This window comes from Psittacula echo, assembly GCF_963264785.1.
Source record: "Psittacula echo genome assembly, chromosome: 6".
NCBI classification, from domain to species: domain Eukaryota; kingdom Metazoa; phylum Chordata; class Aves; order Psittaciformes; family Psittacidae; genus Psittacula; species Psittacula echo.
The window spans coordinates 57,792,933-57,812,851 of NC_137743.1; the positions used below are offsets into that span (position 1 = coordinate 57,792,933).

General features: G+C 41.9%; 1 protein-coding gene across 1 annotated transcript in view; it reads right to left on the reverse strand.

Annotated features, from left to right (window-relative positions):
• The window catches only part of ZMIZ1 (zinc finger MIZ-type containing 1), a gene marked incomplete at its 3' end in the record, with an annotated part of 221,336 nt that overhangs the window by 141,209 nt on the left and 60,208 nt on the right, over positions 1-19,919 (reverse strand). The window contains 1 exon segment of the mRNA XM_080622186.1: positions 10,122-10,231. Coding sequence (XP_080478312.1) covers positions 10,122-10,181 — 60 coding nt within the window. The 5' untranslated portion in view covers positions 10,182-10,231.

Sequence of the window (19,919 nt, forward strand, 5' to 3'; positions counted from 1 at the left end):
GCATCAGACCATGCTTGCTGTTCTGACCGTGAACTAGCCTCCCAAATACTGATTTTCAGTCACTGCTTACAGTGAGATTCCCCATGTGACCACATAATCACTAGACTCAAAGAAGGTGGTAGCAAATGAAAGGGAGGGCTGGGAAGGTACCAGGACTCTGCTCTCAGCAGCTCACGCTTTGGATTAAACGCATCATGAAACTTCTCCCGAAGGTGGAGCTATACCATCAACATAAGAGGAAGGCAAAGTTAAAATCACAGCGTAAATACTCCTCCTGCTCACAATGCTCCCCTCCTTTTAAAATATAATGGTACTTTCGATTATTTCAACCTAGAGAAATTTTTCTGTTACTAATATTCCTTGTTATTCTCCATAAAACACTGCATTTTAAGAGAGGTACCAAAAGAGTAATGATTTTTAGCATTCTGATATTGTACATATTTACTCTGGGCTTAATTCTCAGACTTTAGCCAAGTTATTCCTCGTTTAAACAACAGGGTCATAAAATTTCCACAAAACCTTTCAACAAGTCCAGAATTTCAAGTGATACAAAGCCCAGTACCAAAGCCATCTTTTGTTAATGATGAGCCAGATATTCAGCATGCCATAAATTTTGCATAGAGCTCATGACATTTGAAATGCACATATAAAACTCTAAAGTTCACATGATCTGCTTGCTATTTCAGCTATTGGCATGCAGGTTTTCAAGCCTTTCTCCACAACAATGGAAGTTAACATTCTCATATGGCTGTAAAAAAATCTAGTAATTTAAAAGCAAAACAAAACATACAGTAGTTACTGAACTTTTTATATAAAAATAAGGATGCTCAATATCACTGATGCTGAAATGGTAGTTCCTTGATACTGGCTTGATTCTGGCTGAGGAAGGAGCTGACCCACTCTTTTCTGTGCCTACATGGCTTTTCTAACTGGTGCATACCGGCTGTGACCCTTGAGAGACAGGATTTGGTGTCCAGGTGCTTTGGTGTCCAGATTCTGCCAAGCAAGTCAGACTTTTTTTATCTACCTTAATATTCATCCAGATATGCCTGCAATCACGTGTAATGAAAATGCACTGTTGTACTGAAGGGGAGTAAAAAGGGGGGTAGGAAAGAAAGGGACCTGGAAAGAAAGGGACCTGGAAAGAAAGAGACAGAGAAAACAGAAAGAGATTACATGCCCTTCAACTGAAACAACCCAGGAGCAGAATTACTGTGGTCCTGCATGTTGGGCAAAGGGCGTTCAGCTCCTGAATGAAAACTAATCACCTATCTAAAGAATGTAAACAGGATTCCTGGTCAGACACCCTTGACACAGCATAACCAAGGGGAGACAAGGCTGGTCTCTGTGTATTACTCAGTGCACAAGTATTCTCCCACTAGACCTAAATTTGATAGCTCACTCAGCACCATAAGCAAGCAGTAGAGGAACAGCAAATCAGCAAGGGTCATTTGCTGTAATACATTAATAGAGCCTTTATTACTTTAAAACTTGAGTGTGAGTGAGCCCAGCCGTAAGCCCTTCTCCCTCTCCCATGCACAGGCCTCTACTTCAGGTCCCCATCTACCAGGAATTCCTTCTCTCCCTGGCATGCCCTCCACTGGCTGCAACAGAGCTCGAGGGTGTTACGGAAACACCGGACATTAACCAATGTAGCTTTAAATGCAGAAAATGCTGCAACCTGAAATAGGTGGTTTCACTATTATTATTTTTTTTACAGTCAAGTGTGATTCTACAAAGGCCTTATCCAAAGCAGCTATACTCAGTATATTAAAGCTCATCTGCAATGAGGATTCAAAACAAATGGTCTTTTTCTTTTTCAAGAGGATAGAGGGGAGTATTGAGCTATTTTCTGTCTTAAAGGAGTGTGATTTTTGTTTATCTGGATATGGTTATATATAGTTTAATTCTCTACAGTCCCCTTCAATATCAAAGATTGTTTTATTTATCAAAAAATTAAAAGGCTCAAGCTGTGCATTTTGTACTCAGATAATCCCCCCTCCCAATTTAGTCTTTGTGAGATTGAGAGATCCCTAATAGAATTATCTTGCACTTACATGGCTCATTCCATCAGAGGCTTTATAAATATTTTATTAAGCTCACATTTTGAGAAGCAGTGGATAAACTGAGAGAGATTAAACCCAAGTTAGCCATGCCTACTTACAAAAAACAGAAAGAAAGGGAGTCACCTTTGCCCCATTTGTCCACTGCAGCTTCATTTTCAAAGGAAAACAGTAAAAATACTGACCAAAGACTACGACCTCTTTATTAGATGTTTTAGCTACATGAAAAATACTGGGTAAGATGAGCAGAGGAGTCAACAATAAAAACAGAAGATCACATGCTAAACAAATAAGAGCAGATGAAAAACACATACATCACTGCAAAAAAATCAAGTTGTCCAGGTGTGAGCGGTAAGGAAACAAAACCTGTACTAATGCAGATTTCCACTGATGCTTCTGATACACTTTTAGTATAAAGTGTGTCTAAATCAGTATTGGTGTCAGAAAAGGTTAATGTCTGATAATTGAATAGCTTTGTTTTGCTGCCTGGCTCTCTCATACCATGAGCTCTGTGAGGAAGATTGCACATCTATATGCATGTGCTGGAGGAAAGATAATGTAACCTTGTCTTGTCTCTTAGTTTTACAAAAATGTTAGAGACAGACTTAACATCCTGATCCTCAAGCACTATACACAGAAGCTAGAAGAGCTGAAACAAGAATCACTCCCTAACTGCTGATCAGAGTCATATCGCCATCTTCCTGTTCAGTACCTTTCATATCTATATAGCTGCACTACATTTATGATAGACTTTGATAATAACTTTGTGTTATAGAAGGGAAATGAAGCAAATTAATGTCCTTTTGCCATAAACCCACCTACTGCTGTTCTACCACATTTTCCCCTGCACAAAAGGAAACTGTGGCTTAAGGGTCTAAAGGCTGTGATCCAAATCTGACTGAAGATGGAAATGGGGCACACTAGTAGTGATATGATTTTTTTGTTAAACTATTGGTAGATGAAACAACAGTGCCCAGTCGAATATTTTCACCCTTCTCATCACCAACACCTGGACTGCTATTATGCCAGCTGAGAGCACTGAGCACAGTATGGTTTACAAAAGACTCAAAATAATCAGCGGGCTCTGAATTATACTTCCTTAATCATTCACAAGCAGTGAATTTATGGGGAAAAAAAGTCAAGAAACAAAGGTAAATCTGTTTGTTCATTCTCTAAAGCCATGCTCAGTGATGCAAGGCTCCAATCTATCTTTAAATTTGCGATTACAAATCAACTGAATTATGAAGTAAGTTTGCCTAACTAGTTCACTCACTCTTCCTGGCAACAGAACCAAGCCATTTTCCATTAGTGTCCCCTGATCATAACATGCGGGATGGATGTCTCTGTGTGTGACTACAGAAATGATGCTGAGGCTTCTTTAGTTTTAGCATTCCAATAGATAATGTAACAATACAGGAGCTTTCTTCTCTACTTTCTCAATGTTCTCATGACTTTCAGCTAGTAATTGCAGTCCTAAATACCTAGACATATCAACAAGATACTTTTCCAAAAGCAGTGGCCATGCTCTTTTCCCTAGAATACTACTGCACTATTAGAATAATGATCTAAATATTTACTCTACTTGTTAATGGTCTAAATGTCTTTCAGTAGAAGGTTAAGTGAAGAATACAGGCAAAATGGAGTGTCTACATAAATAATTCTGTGTTATGAACCATATAATAATTTGAGGTGCATATCATAGCATTTTGAAATGCTTGGGTCAGTGGTTTAAGTCATGAAGATCTTACCATATCAAAATGTTTTAAAGATTAAAGAAATATTACAACATCCCTTTACTGGAAGACTATTGTCAATAGTGCATCCTTTAAAAAGAAATAATGCTACCCAAGAGTATAGGGTGAGTTCATGGCAAGGAGAAAAAAAAGTACTAATTTAAATTCCTCTGACTTAAGAACCAAATTTAAAAAATGCACTTAGAACAAATACACTTCTTAGTCTTCTAAATTTCAGGAGAATAAATGCACTGATTCTGAAAAATAACCAATAGTCTTCAATATACTTGGTTGAACAGAAGCACATTTGTTGGACATTTTATTTTCCAATTAATTTTTTTGACCCATCTGAGTAATTTACTTACCCACTGATCCTGCTATTTATAGCACTTTTAATCAACTGAATTATCTTTATTATTTTAATCTCTTAATCTATGCAGAGATAAAATCTCAAGGTGACTATTTAAAATGGCCACTACATGAACTGATACCACCGTGGAAGATGTAAAATTCACATGGCCTATTCTCATGGGTCCTACCAGCCAGCAAGATATTACTGAGATATTTCAAAGTCAAAAGGAAAAATACATCCCCATGCATCTTTTTCATTTGCATGTGCTTACAAAACTGCCTGCAGCATGTGCTTTGTGACCTGCCTATGTACAATGTTAACAGCTCTTCTTGTGTAGTGCATAGAAGCAATAAGGAGCAAACACACCAGTAAGGGACTTCTCCTTCAGTAGAGATCTGCATGGTAGAGGTCTGCACAGCTGAAGGCTCTTGTTATTACCAGCACTATTGCCACTTCAAACAACTGGGTGTTTTTTCTTAAATGAAAAGTTCTGCTTTTGCAAACAGGTACAGTATTTCTTATATGCAAATGCTGACTAAGTCATACCTGCTCTGGATTTGCTATTTCACTAATGCACACAACGGAAGGAACTCAAGTAGCAAGCACATACATATAAAGAAAGAGCCTGAAAGGGCATGACAAAACCTAGAGACATGTTGCCAGCTAAGTCACATGTTCACTGCAGAGACTGACCCAGCTGCTGATGAAAAGGACTTCCTGTGCTCCTCAGACACTGAGGACACCCTGGATCCAACTTATAGATTTCTAGAATTTTCAAGTGTTCATCCTTATTTATCAGTAGACAATTTAAAGCAACAGTTAGTGCACAGAAAAGACTGAAATTATTCTAAACACTAAATATGGGTCCTAGCAATGGTAAGTGGGAGTTTAAAACATTTTTTCCTTTTCAAAAACAGTTAACAATACTCATGTCCCAGCCCTTGTGGGCAGGTGCTGCAGTGAAACAAGCAGCAGAACTGGGAAGAAGTGTTCCCACACCAATATTACCTGCCCACCTCAAAAGATGATGGGTTATAATCTGCTCACTGAAAACTTGTCAGATAAACAAACCATCAAGAAGGCGCTTTCTTCCCCCTTCCCTCCAGAAGTGCTTCTAGCACTTTGCCTCTTTGCTCTTTCCCTTGTGGCTTCCCTGCCAGAGCCAGAGCAGTCCCCACTGGGATGCAGGATCTAACAGGGCAGGAATGTTGATTGACAAGTCTCTAAATGGACTAGAGGAGCCAGGAAAGCTGGTCTGCTGTCAGTTTTTCCTAAACATACTTAACTCTAGCAGAGGAATATTCCACCAGACTGAGCATGAAAGCAGACAAAGAATTTGCAGTGTTGGGTCTTAGAAACTAAAAAAACAACACACCATAGCTACTGAGATGGCATTGATGGACCATGCAACCAGTAAGCTGTAACACTTGAGGCCCACTGAATGTCTTTTTAGAGAAAAGAAAGGTCCTTTTCACCATTTGTCTTACTGCTATATGTTATTTCATATTTAGCTGCTAAAGCCCCCTGAAACATTTATAGGGTTACAATCAAAAAATATGTATTCTAAATAAATGTGCCCTTCATAAGAATACTTCTCATTTTCAAAATTCTTCAAGAATGAAAATTTCTTGAAGCTTTATTAAAACCTTATCAGTTGTGATTTCATACCAGCCCATATTAACCAGTACAAAATATATTAAAAATGACATGGTTAGGACTGCTGAACATTTACATGAGTCTACAACAATAACACTGAAGAGCAGGAGAATTAGTTCAAGCATTTCAGGGCTTAAATGCTAACAGTTATGTAAATATACAGAGAATTCCATTTTCTTCTGAATTGCAGCAACTAAATACTCAGTTGCTGAATGATGAAAGAAATGGGCCTACTTGTTTCCAATTCGAGCAAGAAAATAGCAACAAAACCACACAGCACAACTTTTAGCTATTTCTGAATGGCTCTGTATGCATTATAAAGCATCACAACTGCAGCAATTCAGGAAGCTTTCTTTAAGGAAAGAGGGAGAAATGCTAATCTGTTTCTAGAAATCAGCTATGTGATGATGTGTGCCCCCAGTTAAATGGGATTCCCCAAGTGATACAGCACCATTTGAGGATAATGCTCAACATGTTCTAATGTAATGTGACACAAGCAGCAGAAACAACCTTCTGCGTTCCCACCATGACCAAATACTTTTGACACTAGAGAGCCTTTCCATACTTTCTTGTAACCTGTTACTAAAATTTCAGCACAGCTTTAGTATGTACCCTGACAACTGTCCTCAGGAGAGCAGGAAGATATCACGCACCTATTCTGAAAGGGATGGTTTCCTTGTAATTTAAATATAGAAAGATTTTCTCTATCTTCCTCTTTTCAAGAATTTCAGAAGAGATGTATAGAAACCTTATAGACTGACTGACAGCAAACAGACAACAGAAGACAGAAGTCCCTAGATTTAAAATACTTCTGCTTTTTTAAAGTGAGAGTAGCGTGGAGATGCCATGCAACCCACTGATTTCGCCTGGTATTTGCTCATATCATTTAAGAAAAATAATGGACAGTGTCTGACTAAAGCCATACCTCTGGCTACTATGAAGAACAGTTTAAGAAAATCAGTCAACTCTGCCCTATGCAGTGGGAGCCAAGCTGTCTCCCTCACAATGCTGTACATGGGCACAACGGAAGCCCTCAAATTCAGCCCTGTGCATGCTCAACCCAGTTCCTGCTGCTCTGGAGCTCCATGGTGGACAGGTATATTAGAGCCAGCCAAGCCAGGAGTACTTGGCAGATAAACAGATTATTACTGCAGCATCAAATAGGGCAGTTCTCAAGGGCTATCAAGCCTTTGCTGAGCACAGAAATAATTTTGTGGTTTTGTTTATACTGATAAAGAATTAAAGAAAAAAATCAGCACCCTCAAGATCCAGCCACCTTCAATGTACACTGAAGAGTCTCCTGTGTCATGACAAACTAATTGCATGTGTTAAGGGAAGCCTGTTACTTTGGCTTTTTCCACTGTACATCAAAAAAACCTTTTTGATTTTAAAGCACATACACTTACAAATACAGAGGGAATCAGCTACAAAGAGACCACACAAGCTGTTCCAGCCTTCCACAGAAGTCTGAAGGTTTTTTTAAGAGTAAATACACAGCCACCTCTTCAGTTTGCCCTTTCATCTATTCTGAAACACTTCTTAACACACACTTCATTTCCTAACTAGCTGATCATATACAAGTTTTGGATTTGTAGCTTTAAAGTGCTAAAAAAGATGAAGGTAAAACACAACCTTGATCATGGAACAGAAGTCAGCAAGGATATTGTGGGTGTCTCACAAGTCACAGAGCTGGGAAGAAAGAAGCCTGTCTTGACCCTGTGTTGAAACCTGATCTAGTTAAAGAGGCACATGGATTACCATTTATAGCGTTTCTCAGGGGCTGGGTGAGGGGCAAGGAGGGCAGCAGACAGCTCTGTCTGGCTGTGTAAGCCACTAGCTGCCAGCAAGGTTATAAAACATGCAGATGCTGGTCACTAAGGAAGGATGGTCCTCATTGTAGTGCACCTTCCAATGCCCCTGCTGTGTTAACCATCCCAAAAGCACTTCAGAACAGCAGTAGTTTGCTCACAGGCTGGGAGGAAAGGATGAAAAGACTGGAGGCCAGGGAAGAAACCGCAGGCAGATTTTTATCTCTCCCTGCAGTTAATCCCCCAAATCAGTGAAGATCCATTGAATATGGCCATGTGATGTACTGTTTGCTCCCCAAACCAACATGCACGTAACAGCGTGTGGTCCAGTTCTCTATGGGTGAACTGGAAATACCCCCTTTGTGATACAACATTAATTTTGCCAGCTTATCACCTGTCACAAAGAACAAGGTAAATATCTCCAAGCTGGAAATTTATGACCCTGTGGCAGATGTGGGAGTCTCCTCCAAAAAAGCTAGTCACAATCAGTTTCTGTCTCTTTCTCCACTGTGGCAAAGGTAACAGTACAAGATTTTGGAACTATAAAAAAGCAAAGAGCAATCTCTATGTGAAGTTCTTAAAAAAAACCCTCACAACAAACCAACCAACCAAAAACCAACCAACCAAACCCATCAACCCTCACCCATTCCTCTGCCACAAAACTACAAGTATGGCCACTTCCACAGAAAAGCTTTCTGCTATGTGTTTTTGGTGTTCAGTCTTGTCTTGATTAACCACACTTTTTCAGGAGTTGAAAACAGAAGCAACCTTAATCTCTTATTTGGGCCCATAGAGAACATAGGCACCATGCATTCATAAGCATGCCCAAATGTGACACCTCATCATCAGGCATCCTTTGCTGTCTGACAGAACAGAGTAACTATAAAACATGCCCCTTCCCTGAGCTTTCTTCCAGTCAGGGTCAAACAAAACCGAGAATGCTGGACAAAAGCTGGGAAGTCTGACCTTCCTCCCTTCCCTTTGGCCTTCATCGCCGAAAAAACATCCTAGCTGCATATGTAAACTAGCACTGTGTATAAATGAACTTAGTGCTTTAACTGACAGAGTACCCATTACACAGACAAAAATACCTCTTTAATACTGTAAGAAGTGTAATTTGATACTTTACCTAATTAAAATAATACAAATTGTCTATGTACAGAAACTGACAGTGCTAGAAAAAGGAACTGCGCAGCACCCTACTTGATCTAAAGTTCTGTTCTTACAGCTGGAAAGTTAAACTGTTCTGCAAGTCACTTCACTCCTCATCCAATGGGCCAGAATGGCCAAAAAGGACACCAAATTATCCCAGTCAAAGGCATGATTTTTTTCTGAACCAAATAGTTGTTCATGAGAAACTGAGATGAAATCCCCAAACTCGTATCTCCCTCGGGCCTCTGAAGGGCTATGAGATGCATTAACTTTCACCACAGCATGATGAAAGAAAGAGAAGAGCCATCACAGTCCAAGGCTGGATTATGATCAGCAACTCTGCAGGGGCAGATTCCTGTTTCTGCTCCTTGACCTATGAATTAGCTTTGCATTATTCTGAAATGCTCATTTATAAAGGAAGCAAAATACCTCTGTGCAGCTTGCATTTATGCATCTCTTTGCTGCATGCATGCATTGGTATAGAGGTAAAAATGTGAAACATCAACACAAGAAACCATTCTCTTGCTCACCTCTTCTACACAAAGGACCATTGCTATGAATTTTCTGTAACGATTCTTGCATGCAGAGAATGCATGTGAGGGGAGGATACACACTGCCTGCAGCGAATGCATGTGAGGGGAGGATACACACTGCCTGCAGCACCAGAGAGCAAAGCTTGCTGAGAAGGGTAAAGCAGGCATCTGCACATTCCATCCTTGCCTTTGTAGTTTCACTTGGTTATAAAAGCATTTGCAAGCGCAATTACAATAGTGAAATCTGTAAATGAGACTTAGATCCCACTGCCTTTCAGTGAATTATAAGAGCCCTTCATCTTCACAAGCAGATGCTTCTGAAAATTTTACTTGTGAAAGGAAGTTTTTACATTTCTGCGCAAACCAATTAACCCCCACACTTGGGGGGTATCCCAATTGTCCAAGTTCGAGTTTCCAGGTGGTGCAGGGTCAGGCACTTGCTTAGAATCAAAACTGGCCCATCAAAATTCTGGATTACTGTGCTCACAGCACAAGCGCGATGGCTGCCTGCTGTGACACCTTCAGGGCAGAGCTGGCAGGACTAGCACCACTCTGCTTCCTGCTGAGACAGATTTGTTGAGTCTCCAGGCTGAAGATTTCTTAGGAAGGTGAAAGGGAAAGTTTGGCTTTTGAGGTTTACATACCAGCTCTAGCAGCAGATATTCTTCTCTTCAATGACATTATAAAGTCTCATTCCTACCACTCTCCTCCCCTCTAAAAGGCAAGGATATTCATTAAGCAACAGGTAACTATCATGTAGAACACACCTTGCCATACAATACACAATGCTTGTCTAGTGGAAGTGAGCTTCACCTTTAGCTTACCTGTTTTATGCACTGCAGCCGGTCATTGGTCTGCTGTATGTGCCTGTCCATAGAATTCATTTTGATTGTCTCCACTTTCTTCTACCTGAAAGCCATTAAAATTCCTCGATCTGCAAGACAAAAAAAGACAATAAAGATCACTAAGCACAGCCTGTGCACTTCTACCACCTAAACAATCGAGCAAAGCGCCTCTTGCAAGAAACTGCTGAGCACATTGTGAGATAATAATAATCCCAATAACAAACATGTCCTGGCGCTCATCAGACCCACCTCTGACAAAGAGTGCAAATTAAGGCAAACTAAAACTTCCCTGTGACTTGAAAAAAATCTAGAAAATGGAAACAAAGCCTCAGAGTGGTGTCAGTGACTTTAATTCATGTTGCTCCGGCTGTAAAATACCACCAACTGAAAACTGGCAGCAAATTATGGTGATCTAAAGAGCAAACCCGCAGTCCTCTAAGTCCACCACTGATGCTCATGCTGGGTTAGGTTTGTGGATACAGCTTGGTACACACTGGTACCATCAAGATGAACCCTGCTCCACGTATTCATTAACTTTTTTTCAGAGTCATACTTTACATCATACTCCATGATCACACATAAGTGGTTCTTTGTCAAGATGTGTCTGGAATCAACACCTGCAAAAAGGGGAAACAGTAGGTGCTAAATTAGCACGCACAAATCATGCTGAATTCACCATTTACCCTTCTCTTATCCATGTGTTTAGACTGGGGTAAGGGGTTAACCATTACACAAACAGCTCTACTGATCTGAAAGGCAGGAATGGCCAAAATGCCACTCAAACTTGGACCAATAGTAAGACACTAAAAGCATAAGGAAGCAGAAGTAAGCCTCCTGGTTTGGGCATGGCTTGCATTTCACTAGGACCCTTCTACTCATTCATCTCTCCAGCCTTTCCTTACAGTTTTTTGTGTAGTGGCAGAACAGTAGATCACAAAGACAGAAGCAAACAACTAATCAACAGGTTCCGTCCATAATTCATATTACCAAACTGTTTGTACCATGACTTCTACTTACTTATGTTTCACGTAGAACTGCATGAGACTTCAGCCTGTACTTAATAAGCTGACCAGTTTTAAGTGCTTTTTTTCTGAAGTTGACTTCCCAGGGGCACAGAGATGTTTTACATATATATATATGTATACTCTGCTGTTTCAATCACTGTCATGGAATCTAAACCGGAAATGAAGCCACAGATATTCTGTACCGGAACATGAAAGCAGCCTTTGCCTACAAATTCCTGTATCCTTTTCCTGCGACATGAGCAGTACAGTCTAAGAAGTTGTATTGTCACACTCATGAACAGAGACTGGGCACAGATTCAGAGATATATATACCCAAATGCAGCATTTATGTGAAACTTTACACCAGCACAAGCAAGATCCTAGACTAGAACAGAAACCTCTCCCTTATGAACTGCTTCAGTGGCACTGAACAGTTATTCAAACAGTTGTCCTTGACAAAACTCTTCTCCACTCCCTACATACACAGAAGAGACAGCAAATTTTTCAGAGAGTTGTTCAGTTAGGGAAGCTGGCACTCACCACTCCTAGTACACGCGACTCAACATCCCTGGAGTTCAAACACCTCTGCAAGTCCATCACTGTCTCACTGTCCATTCTCAGCTCCCGGAAAGAGTGTTCCTGGTGGTGGGAATCCTGACTGCATGGCTGTCAGGGCGAGACAGACTCCAGACCACAGCATCCGCATGCATCCCACACACCAAAGCTGCCTGAGATTTCTATATCTAGCTGATAATGTTCTTCATGGCTCCTGCCAGATTAGACTCAGGGAAAGAAATCTTTTCTGCTAGACAGCTAAATGAGGTCTTATAACAGCAGCTCAAGCTCCTCACCTCCAAGCTCTAGACACAAGAGGGTTCAATAAAGCACTCCTGTCAATAAATTATAATACTTACGAAATGGAAAAGCCAGTTTCACATACAAGTATTCTCTTTTGATTATGCCACTGCCACCTTCTCAATAGCAAATACCATCCAAACGTCCTTTAGCAAATGTAAATTGATATATTTTATTAAAAGCGACTAACACAGTCTTATCTGCCTGTAAGACCCCCAAACAGACCTCAGTAGTCATGAAGTTTAATGTCTCAGTGGACAGCAGAGGTATTCATCAAGAGATAAGCTAGCCCAGACATGACACCAATTCAGCGGTGATCCATCTTACAAGCTGGGACACATTATCTGCATTTTAATTGAACATCACAACAGATGGAGAAGGGCATGCTGAAAACAATCACAAATGTATACATACATATACATTTCTGTTGAAATATTTTGAGAAACGTAAACTGACATGCAAACCCAGATATACCAGCACTCGTGGCTAGCAGCATCAGGAGCTGCTTCTGGTGTTACTAGCAGCATAGTTCAGGGCTGGGAGACTGCAGAGAGATTTTACAGAGACAGTGACAATGACTTGCATTCATGTACTGTCACTCATGCCAACAAAGTATCCTGCATGTTGATTTATGAACTGTACATATAATGTCACCCCAACTCACTGCCTTCCAGTTAACCACAAACAAAATTGAAGGTTAGCTACCTCAACCACAGCTTACTATTGTACTTGTCCAGATTGTCATTTCTCCCACACAGTATAGCTTCTCAAAGCCCACTTGGAAAAGCAGAGGGCAGGGTGCACAGAACTAACTTGCATGACTGAGCTGGAGCCTGACGGGGCTCTTGAAGGCAGGACTGGGAGTGCGGTCCCCTGTTCTCCTACACAGACATGCCATACAATTTCTGTTGTAAACTAATCAAATTCACTCACAAAAATAGTTCTGCTTTTAGCACCCAATGGCTTCCACTAAAAAGCACTCTCACCCTTCCCCCTAGTAGCTAGAAGTATTTTCACTTCCATCCTCAACTCCACTTGTTCTCACGTCACAAGTGTTCTCTGGAAGAAACAGCCTTTCACTCTGCCAGGCTCCTTCCACTTTTTCCTCCTCATCGCGTGGACAGACACTTATTAGCCCTTTATATCACTGGTTTGCTATTTTCACCAGCCCAAGCTCAGTTACTCTCTTCTGGTCAAGAGAAGCTCCTCAGCCCACTAACTCCCCCAGGCAGTGAACATTCGTTGCATGAACCAAACAGCCAGAATTATACATATGAAGCCTCACCACACACATACAATGACATTAACAGTTTGTACTGGAAATATCCTGCCTCACCTCGATCAGAATAATTTTTACCTTTCGCTCACATACACCATAAAAGCATCAAATAGAATAACTTCAGTGAGCATACTCGCTCTAAGTAATTTCTGTTATAAAAACGCAGAGCTTATTAGTGGGAAACCATTATTATCTGGAAATTATTCTTTCATAGGCCTCAGCAAGAATTAAAAGATTAGATGTGGAAAGTGAAAATTATCATATGGATATGAAGTTTTACAAAGGCAGAATAAGCACTTTGACACCAGACCATTTTACCTGGAAAAAATACCAGCAGAATTGTTTCCAGTGACTATACCTTCTATACAGGTTCTGCTGTATACTGGTCTGGTTCACATCCTGAAATATAAAACCTTGCCCTTTCTGTCAATCTCACACTGGTTTGAAAGTAGCAGCAAGATCACCTTACCCAAAAATAATAGTGCTTAAGATACTCAGCCCTGCCAGCCTTTTTGTAAGAGCTGACTTCTACTCGGTTAAGTGTCGAGTGCTTATCAGGTCACAAGTGAAAATGACTTTGCAGGGTCCCTTGGTAGCCTCTGTTGCACCCGCATTAGAAATCACGCTAAGACTCAGGTGCTGGAGCAGCTTGAGACAGCAGGGGATGTTGCTGATAGGGATTAAAGGTACTGGCAGAATGGGATGGAAAAGGGAATTTCACCCTGTACTTCCCCGACACATAGGAAGGTCGTACACTACTGCTTTATATGCTAACTCTATCTAAAAGGATAAACAAAAGAAGTGCTCCCAGCACCTTCTGGTAATTCAACAATAAAAATCCCCCATTCCTCTGCTGCCTTTTCTGAGTCTCTTGCTTAAAAAAAAAAAAAAAAAAAAAAGTGAGTTATTCTTTGCCTTCCTCCTTCCCTCCCCTCTAGCATTGCGAGTTTATAGCCCTAGGCAGTAATTAAAGAGCCCTCATTTACATATTTATGATGTCTCAAAAATGGAGAATGTGGTTTTTTAAAGGAACAGATGCATCGACCTGTTACTTTTCTTTTTTAACCCTAAACATACTGAATCTTTTTGTTAAACCATTACCACAAAACCCTCTTCCATGTTGAAAAAAAGAATGAAATTATGTAGAGGGTATGAGATCTTCACAAGCTTCTGCTATACTCTGTGTTGGTTGAAAGTTCAAGTTAGGAGTTTGCAATTATTGCGTCAAAAATTGGACTTCCAATAACGCTTTTAAGAAGAGCAATGTAGTAAAACATGGTCCCTTGCCAGTTAGTTCCTAAGGCAGCCTAAACAGCCTCTTAAAAAAATAATAAAAAATGCAAACATTTAAACACAGCTTCAAAACACTGATGCATCTAAAGATGCACTGCAGTTTGAAAGTAAGTGTAGTTTCAGTTCTGCTCTGGGATGAGCTTTCCTTGCTGCCAGGGCTACCATCCACAGGAAGAGTTGTGGTACCAACGGACCATGGAAACCAGCTCACCTGTGGCCAAGAGAGACCTGAATCACCAACTGAACCAAGCCCGACTTTCTCCCCAAGTTTAGACAGTCCTCACATGGTGCTTTTCACTCTTTCTCCCCTCTCACACACTTCCTTCCCTCACCATGAGGCACAAACACAAGTAAAGCAGAGCCCACCGGAACACGTCACCTTCTGCCCAGCCAAGGGTGGCACAGGCACCACAGCCTGAGCAAGCACTGCCTCCCACCCCCCACCTGGGCAAGCCTGCACCATTTCCTTAGAAATCAAGTTTTTAACAAATAATCCTTCCTCCAGAAAGCCATTTTAAGAGCACAGAAAGAAAGGCAGACCTTCCGAGGATAGAGGTGAGGCTGCTGTGAGAGGTGTTGGGAGGGCCAGCAGCACTGTGTTACACTGGGTTTCCCTTTCCACAGGTGACAAACACACGGCCAGCCACCCTCTGGGGAACCGTGGTTGCTGTAATTAACAATTTAGAGCCGTTTTGAACCCCTCAATGGAAGGAGGACATGAAAAGAGACACACAGTCAACAAGCATAACTAAGTAGGTGAAAGAAAAGAAGGAAACTTCCCTAAGCAGGAATTCAATAGAGCAGTTTTCAAACATCCCTTTTCCCCTCCCAGGCCCAGCCCAGCCCCGGACAGAAGCTGATTAATACGGCTGAGTCAGTTAAAAATAATAATTTCCTGAGTGTCTCCAGTGTGCTGAGGGCTGTGCAAGAGGACAGTTAGTTTCTATCTAATAAGCGACTGAGCAAGCAACAAGCAAGATAGAGGAGGGCAGGAGAGAACTGCGCTGGCTAACGACTTCAGGAGAGTGCAGGGCAGGGAGGCCAGGGCCACAGGCAGCAGCGCCGAGAGGGGGTAAGGAGGCCCCAGCAAAGCTGCCGCCAGCCGGGCGGGAAGCACCGAGAGAGGGCCGTGGGGGTAGCCGGGGCCGCGGAGCCCGCTCCCCGCCGCGCCGGCAGAGGGCGCCGCAGGGCCGCGCCGCTGCCTGCCCGCCCGCCCGCCTGCCGCGGGGCCTTGGGCCCTGCCGCCGCCGCCCTGAGGGAGTGCGGGCCGGAAAAGCGGCTTTCCGTGTCCTGGAAGCACGGATCCCTGGGGAGACGAGTCTGACACAGTTCAGAGGCTCTGGGGAGCCTGCCACCTCCGACGGCAAATTTCACAAACATCGGTTCCCTCAGCGCCCGATCCTGGCGATAAAACGTGGCGGTCCAGCGACGAACCCCACCTAATTCCACTTGGAAGTTCTCCTGAACATTTAACACCTCTTAAAAGAAGTTGTTTCTTGACTATCGGAACATACCTTTGTGTGTACGCACAGATGAATACCGTAATTGCCTTAATTCTGCTTTTCGGCATTAGGCTAGGGCACATGAAAACCCGCAGAACGCTCAGACCTGGAGGCAGACCTCAGTGCACCGCTACAGCAAAGCTCAGCACGTACACATGCACCGGGCACAGGGCACCGGCCCGTGTCCTCACACGGCAGTAAAAGGTCTTTCAGCTTGCTTTTCAATAACAGAATTTTCAGTGATATTATTTTCTGGGAAAAGTTTAATACCCATCCATAACACCTATTTCCCCTGCCAGATACTGTTGTACTAAACAAAAACAAAACAAAACAAAAAAAAAAAAGGTGAAAGGCTGTTTTAGTCATTAAACACTTGAAAAAGGAAGTTGTTTTAATAAAGCTTTATTTACCATAAGCTGCTAAATAGCTACTGCTGTTGGCTTTGAGCTATTAAAAAGGGCCAGATGTGAGACAAAGCAGCGTTTGTTATGCTGGGTGAGGAAGAATAGATATTTGTGCTGTGCTGCTTTCCATTGTTGCTCTACAAATGTGCAGTAATCCCCAGAAGACTTTCTATCATCTCTGACTGTGAGAGGGGGAAAGCAAGCTAGCGTGTGTGTGCGCCTGCATGGCTTCAGCGAGGGGCGAGCAGGTTCTTGTCATTTATGGTGTCTTGAGCTGCATGGGGTGGCGGTTGTGTCGGGCTTAAGGAAACTTTTCACAGCCGTGTGCTTGGGAACATTTTTATATAGAGAGCCCATTATCTGCAGGCACAAACAGCGAGCCAGATGAACACAAAAAAGCAAACCCACACATGCTTTTGGAAAGAAAAAGGCAGCATGACGGCTGCATAAGCAAGCCTGCTGGACTCCTCTGGGAGGAGAAGCGGCGGTGCGCAGAAGTTGTTCAATCATGAAGCACATCTGCAGCCTGATTACAAAAGCAAAGGTGGTAGGGCTAGCTGGAAGCACACCAGCGCTGGGATATGACCTATGCTTAAAGTACAGACATAAAAATACTTACACCCCCCCGTATAAGAGTGGTATCGCAGGGACGTGAAAATATCCCATCTCTAGCTAAGGAGACTGCTTCTTCGAGCCAGGACAAGCTGGGCATTAGCCACCACTAACCGTAAAGCACATGGAATGCCTTCCTGCACTCGCAGCCCTCACCTCCAGCCCGCTGGCTGAAATGACTGGTTTCCTCAGACGGAGAGCAGCATCTGCAGATCACAGCTTCAGGTAATTGCCCTGCTGCATGCTTATATTACCAGGTTGTTTTCCCTGCATTCCACCCAGCTCCTAGTGTCATCAGCTCTGTCAGCTTGTTATCATTAGGGAGAGCATGGAGGGAAAAGGACACTGCAGTTTAAAACAGCAAGAGGTAATAACACAGAATTAAAGGCAAAAGTGTGTGGAAGTGTGCTACCGGAGAGCCAGAGCTGACAGACCTGCTGTAGTGCTCTCAGAGGCTTTGCGCACTCCAGTATAGACAGATCTGCTAGAACAAACATTGACAGTTCCACAGCAGAATCCACTGATTCGGTGGTTTATTAAATGTACTGTAGCTTGCAGGTAAGAAATGCTAATCCTCATTGGGACATCTACAAGCAAATGAGCCATCCCTAAAAGCTTGCAGGGTTGCACTCAAATAATTTCCTAACCAGTGTCCCTGATCATTCATACAACAATGCTGTAAAACCCCCCTGCCTGATAGATTTCAAATTCTTAAACCGAGAGAGAATCTAGCATCTATTCCCACCTTTTGGGCTCAGTGGGAAGATTGCAGAGGAAATTGGGTGAGTGTAAGAACTGAAAAGGATTTGCATTCTGGCATGTGATGCTTGCTTATTTACCTAATGAAAGCTCATTTTTTTCAGAGGTTCTGTGGTAAGATGTGAAGTACTTGTTGAAAACCCTTTGTGTCTGCCTACTGCAGTAAGCATGAAGTGTTGCTAACATCATCTGGCTTACATGCACTCTAAGGGCTCAGCCTATAGAGTTGCTACAAAGAATACATATGATCTATAAACTTTTCCTGCTCTTGCTAGACGTTTATCAGCTACTAAAGAAAGCCAACTGGTTTGGACATACTCATCCAAGTTACTTAAAACCTGAAAGATGAGCCACAGAAGACAACCTAATTTAAGTATTTTCTAAAGGTCCAGAGTAAACAGTAACAACCCAATTGACCTGTACAAAGATGACCTCAGAAGGAGAAAATTTAGAGGAGGGATGGCAGTAGCAGCAAATATTTTTAACAATTTAACAATAACCTGTCAAAAAGTGAAGATGCTATTTTGCATTTGCTGTGCTCCAATAACATCTCTCTTAAGCCAGACAGCCTGCTATGTAACAAACAGAGGTCACAACCTCTTGGGCCTGCCAAAAGAAATGCTTCTAGCAAGAAACATCTCAAGCCCACTGTGAATTAGAAATGAGAACGACTTGCATTCTGACACTGAACGCTCTCTTACTTATCTGATGAAACAAGGCATGTTTTGAAAGTTGAACTGTAGCATTTGAAGGAAATTGTCTGCTGATTTCTTCTTGTGATGCTGTATCATCACAACTTACATTCCTCATTACTGGGTGGCAACAGAAAGAACATAACAATCCGCCATCCTCAAACTACACTGCACTCAATAAAGGAATGAGGATAGATTTGGGCTGCTTTCTTTTCTCCAGTAAGTTTAGCATTGAGAAGAAGGCATACAGTAAAGGTAGACAGTAATTTCTCTTTATGGCCTATAAACGTAAGATTTATTCACTTTTTCTTTCCTCCTATGAGAGCTAAGAAACTGCTCCCAAGACCAGTGATTTCTGGTAAGCCACTAAGGAATGCATCACTCCTTCAGAGAGGAGAAAGAAAAGCAGGTTTACCCTCAAATCAGCAAAGTCTCTAGAGAACAGAACAACTGAATAGCTGCTTTGGGATGCAGGCTCTAATAACTTTGATATCTGCCATTATCCTGATGTGTTCTGATGAAATTTAAGCAAAGATTTACCCAGCCTTCCAGAATGGAAGCAAGATAAATTCCAAGAGGACCAGCAGAACCTGTAAAAGCTAAATGTAGCTGAAGAAATAAGGTAGAAATTGGATATGGTTTTTTTTGGCCAGAGAAACAGAGTAGTCGCTGGCAGCCGAAGTGCATTTTCTGCACTGCTTTCAGTGGTTACCTAAATGTGGTTTCTCCCAAACTCCCCGCTTATTTTGACAATATAGTGCAGGGGGCTGCCATTTCTTTAAAATAATTTAAACTAAAGATATTGGACACCTAGACACACCAAAACTACAGTTTTGGTGAGTTCTATTTTATCATCTTCATTTTAAAGCAGCTGATTGGAGATCCATCCATATTAATCCTTCTGGACCAGTGTAATACACATTAAAACCCAAGGTATTTGGTCTTATTGAATTGTTCTGCAGACAAATGCCCAATATTTCAAGTCACCACCAAATCCTAAATTACAAGAAACCTTGCTGACAGTCTGGGTCACATGCTCTGGGACTGGACAAGCAAAACAAGATTACTGTGTATCCCTCAAGGAAAACTGCTTGTACATATGCAATGAAGCACTGTGTGAACACAATATACTGGGAGACTTGTAATGTCACTGCTGTTTATGTTAGTCTCAACAGCTAATATACAAGCACCTGAAACCCAACCAAACTGACTGATCCATTGCTACTGAAACATTATGAAGAAGCCTAGAAATATTTTTGACATCCTATAGTTGATTTTGAAAACAGTGTAATTTAAAAACTATTTCCAACTGCAGCGCCTTCATTCCAACAAATTCAACGCTGCACACGTCCCTGCTATTTGACCATATATAATGTA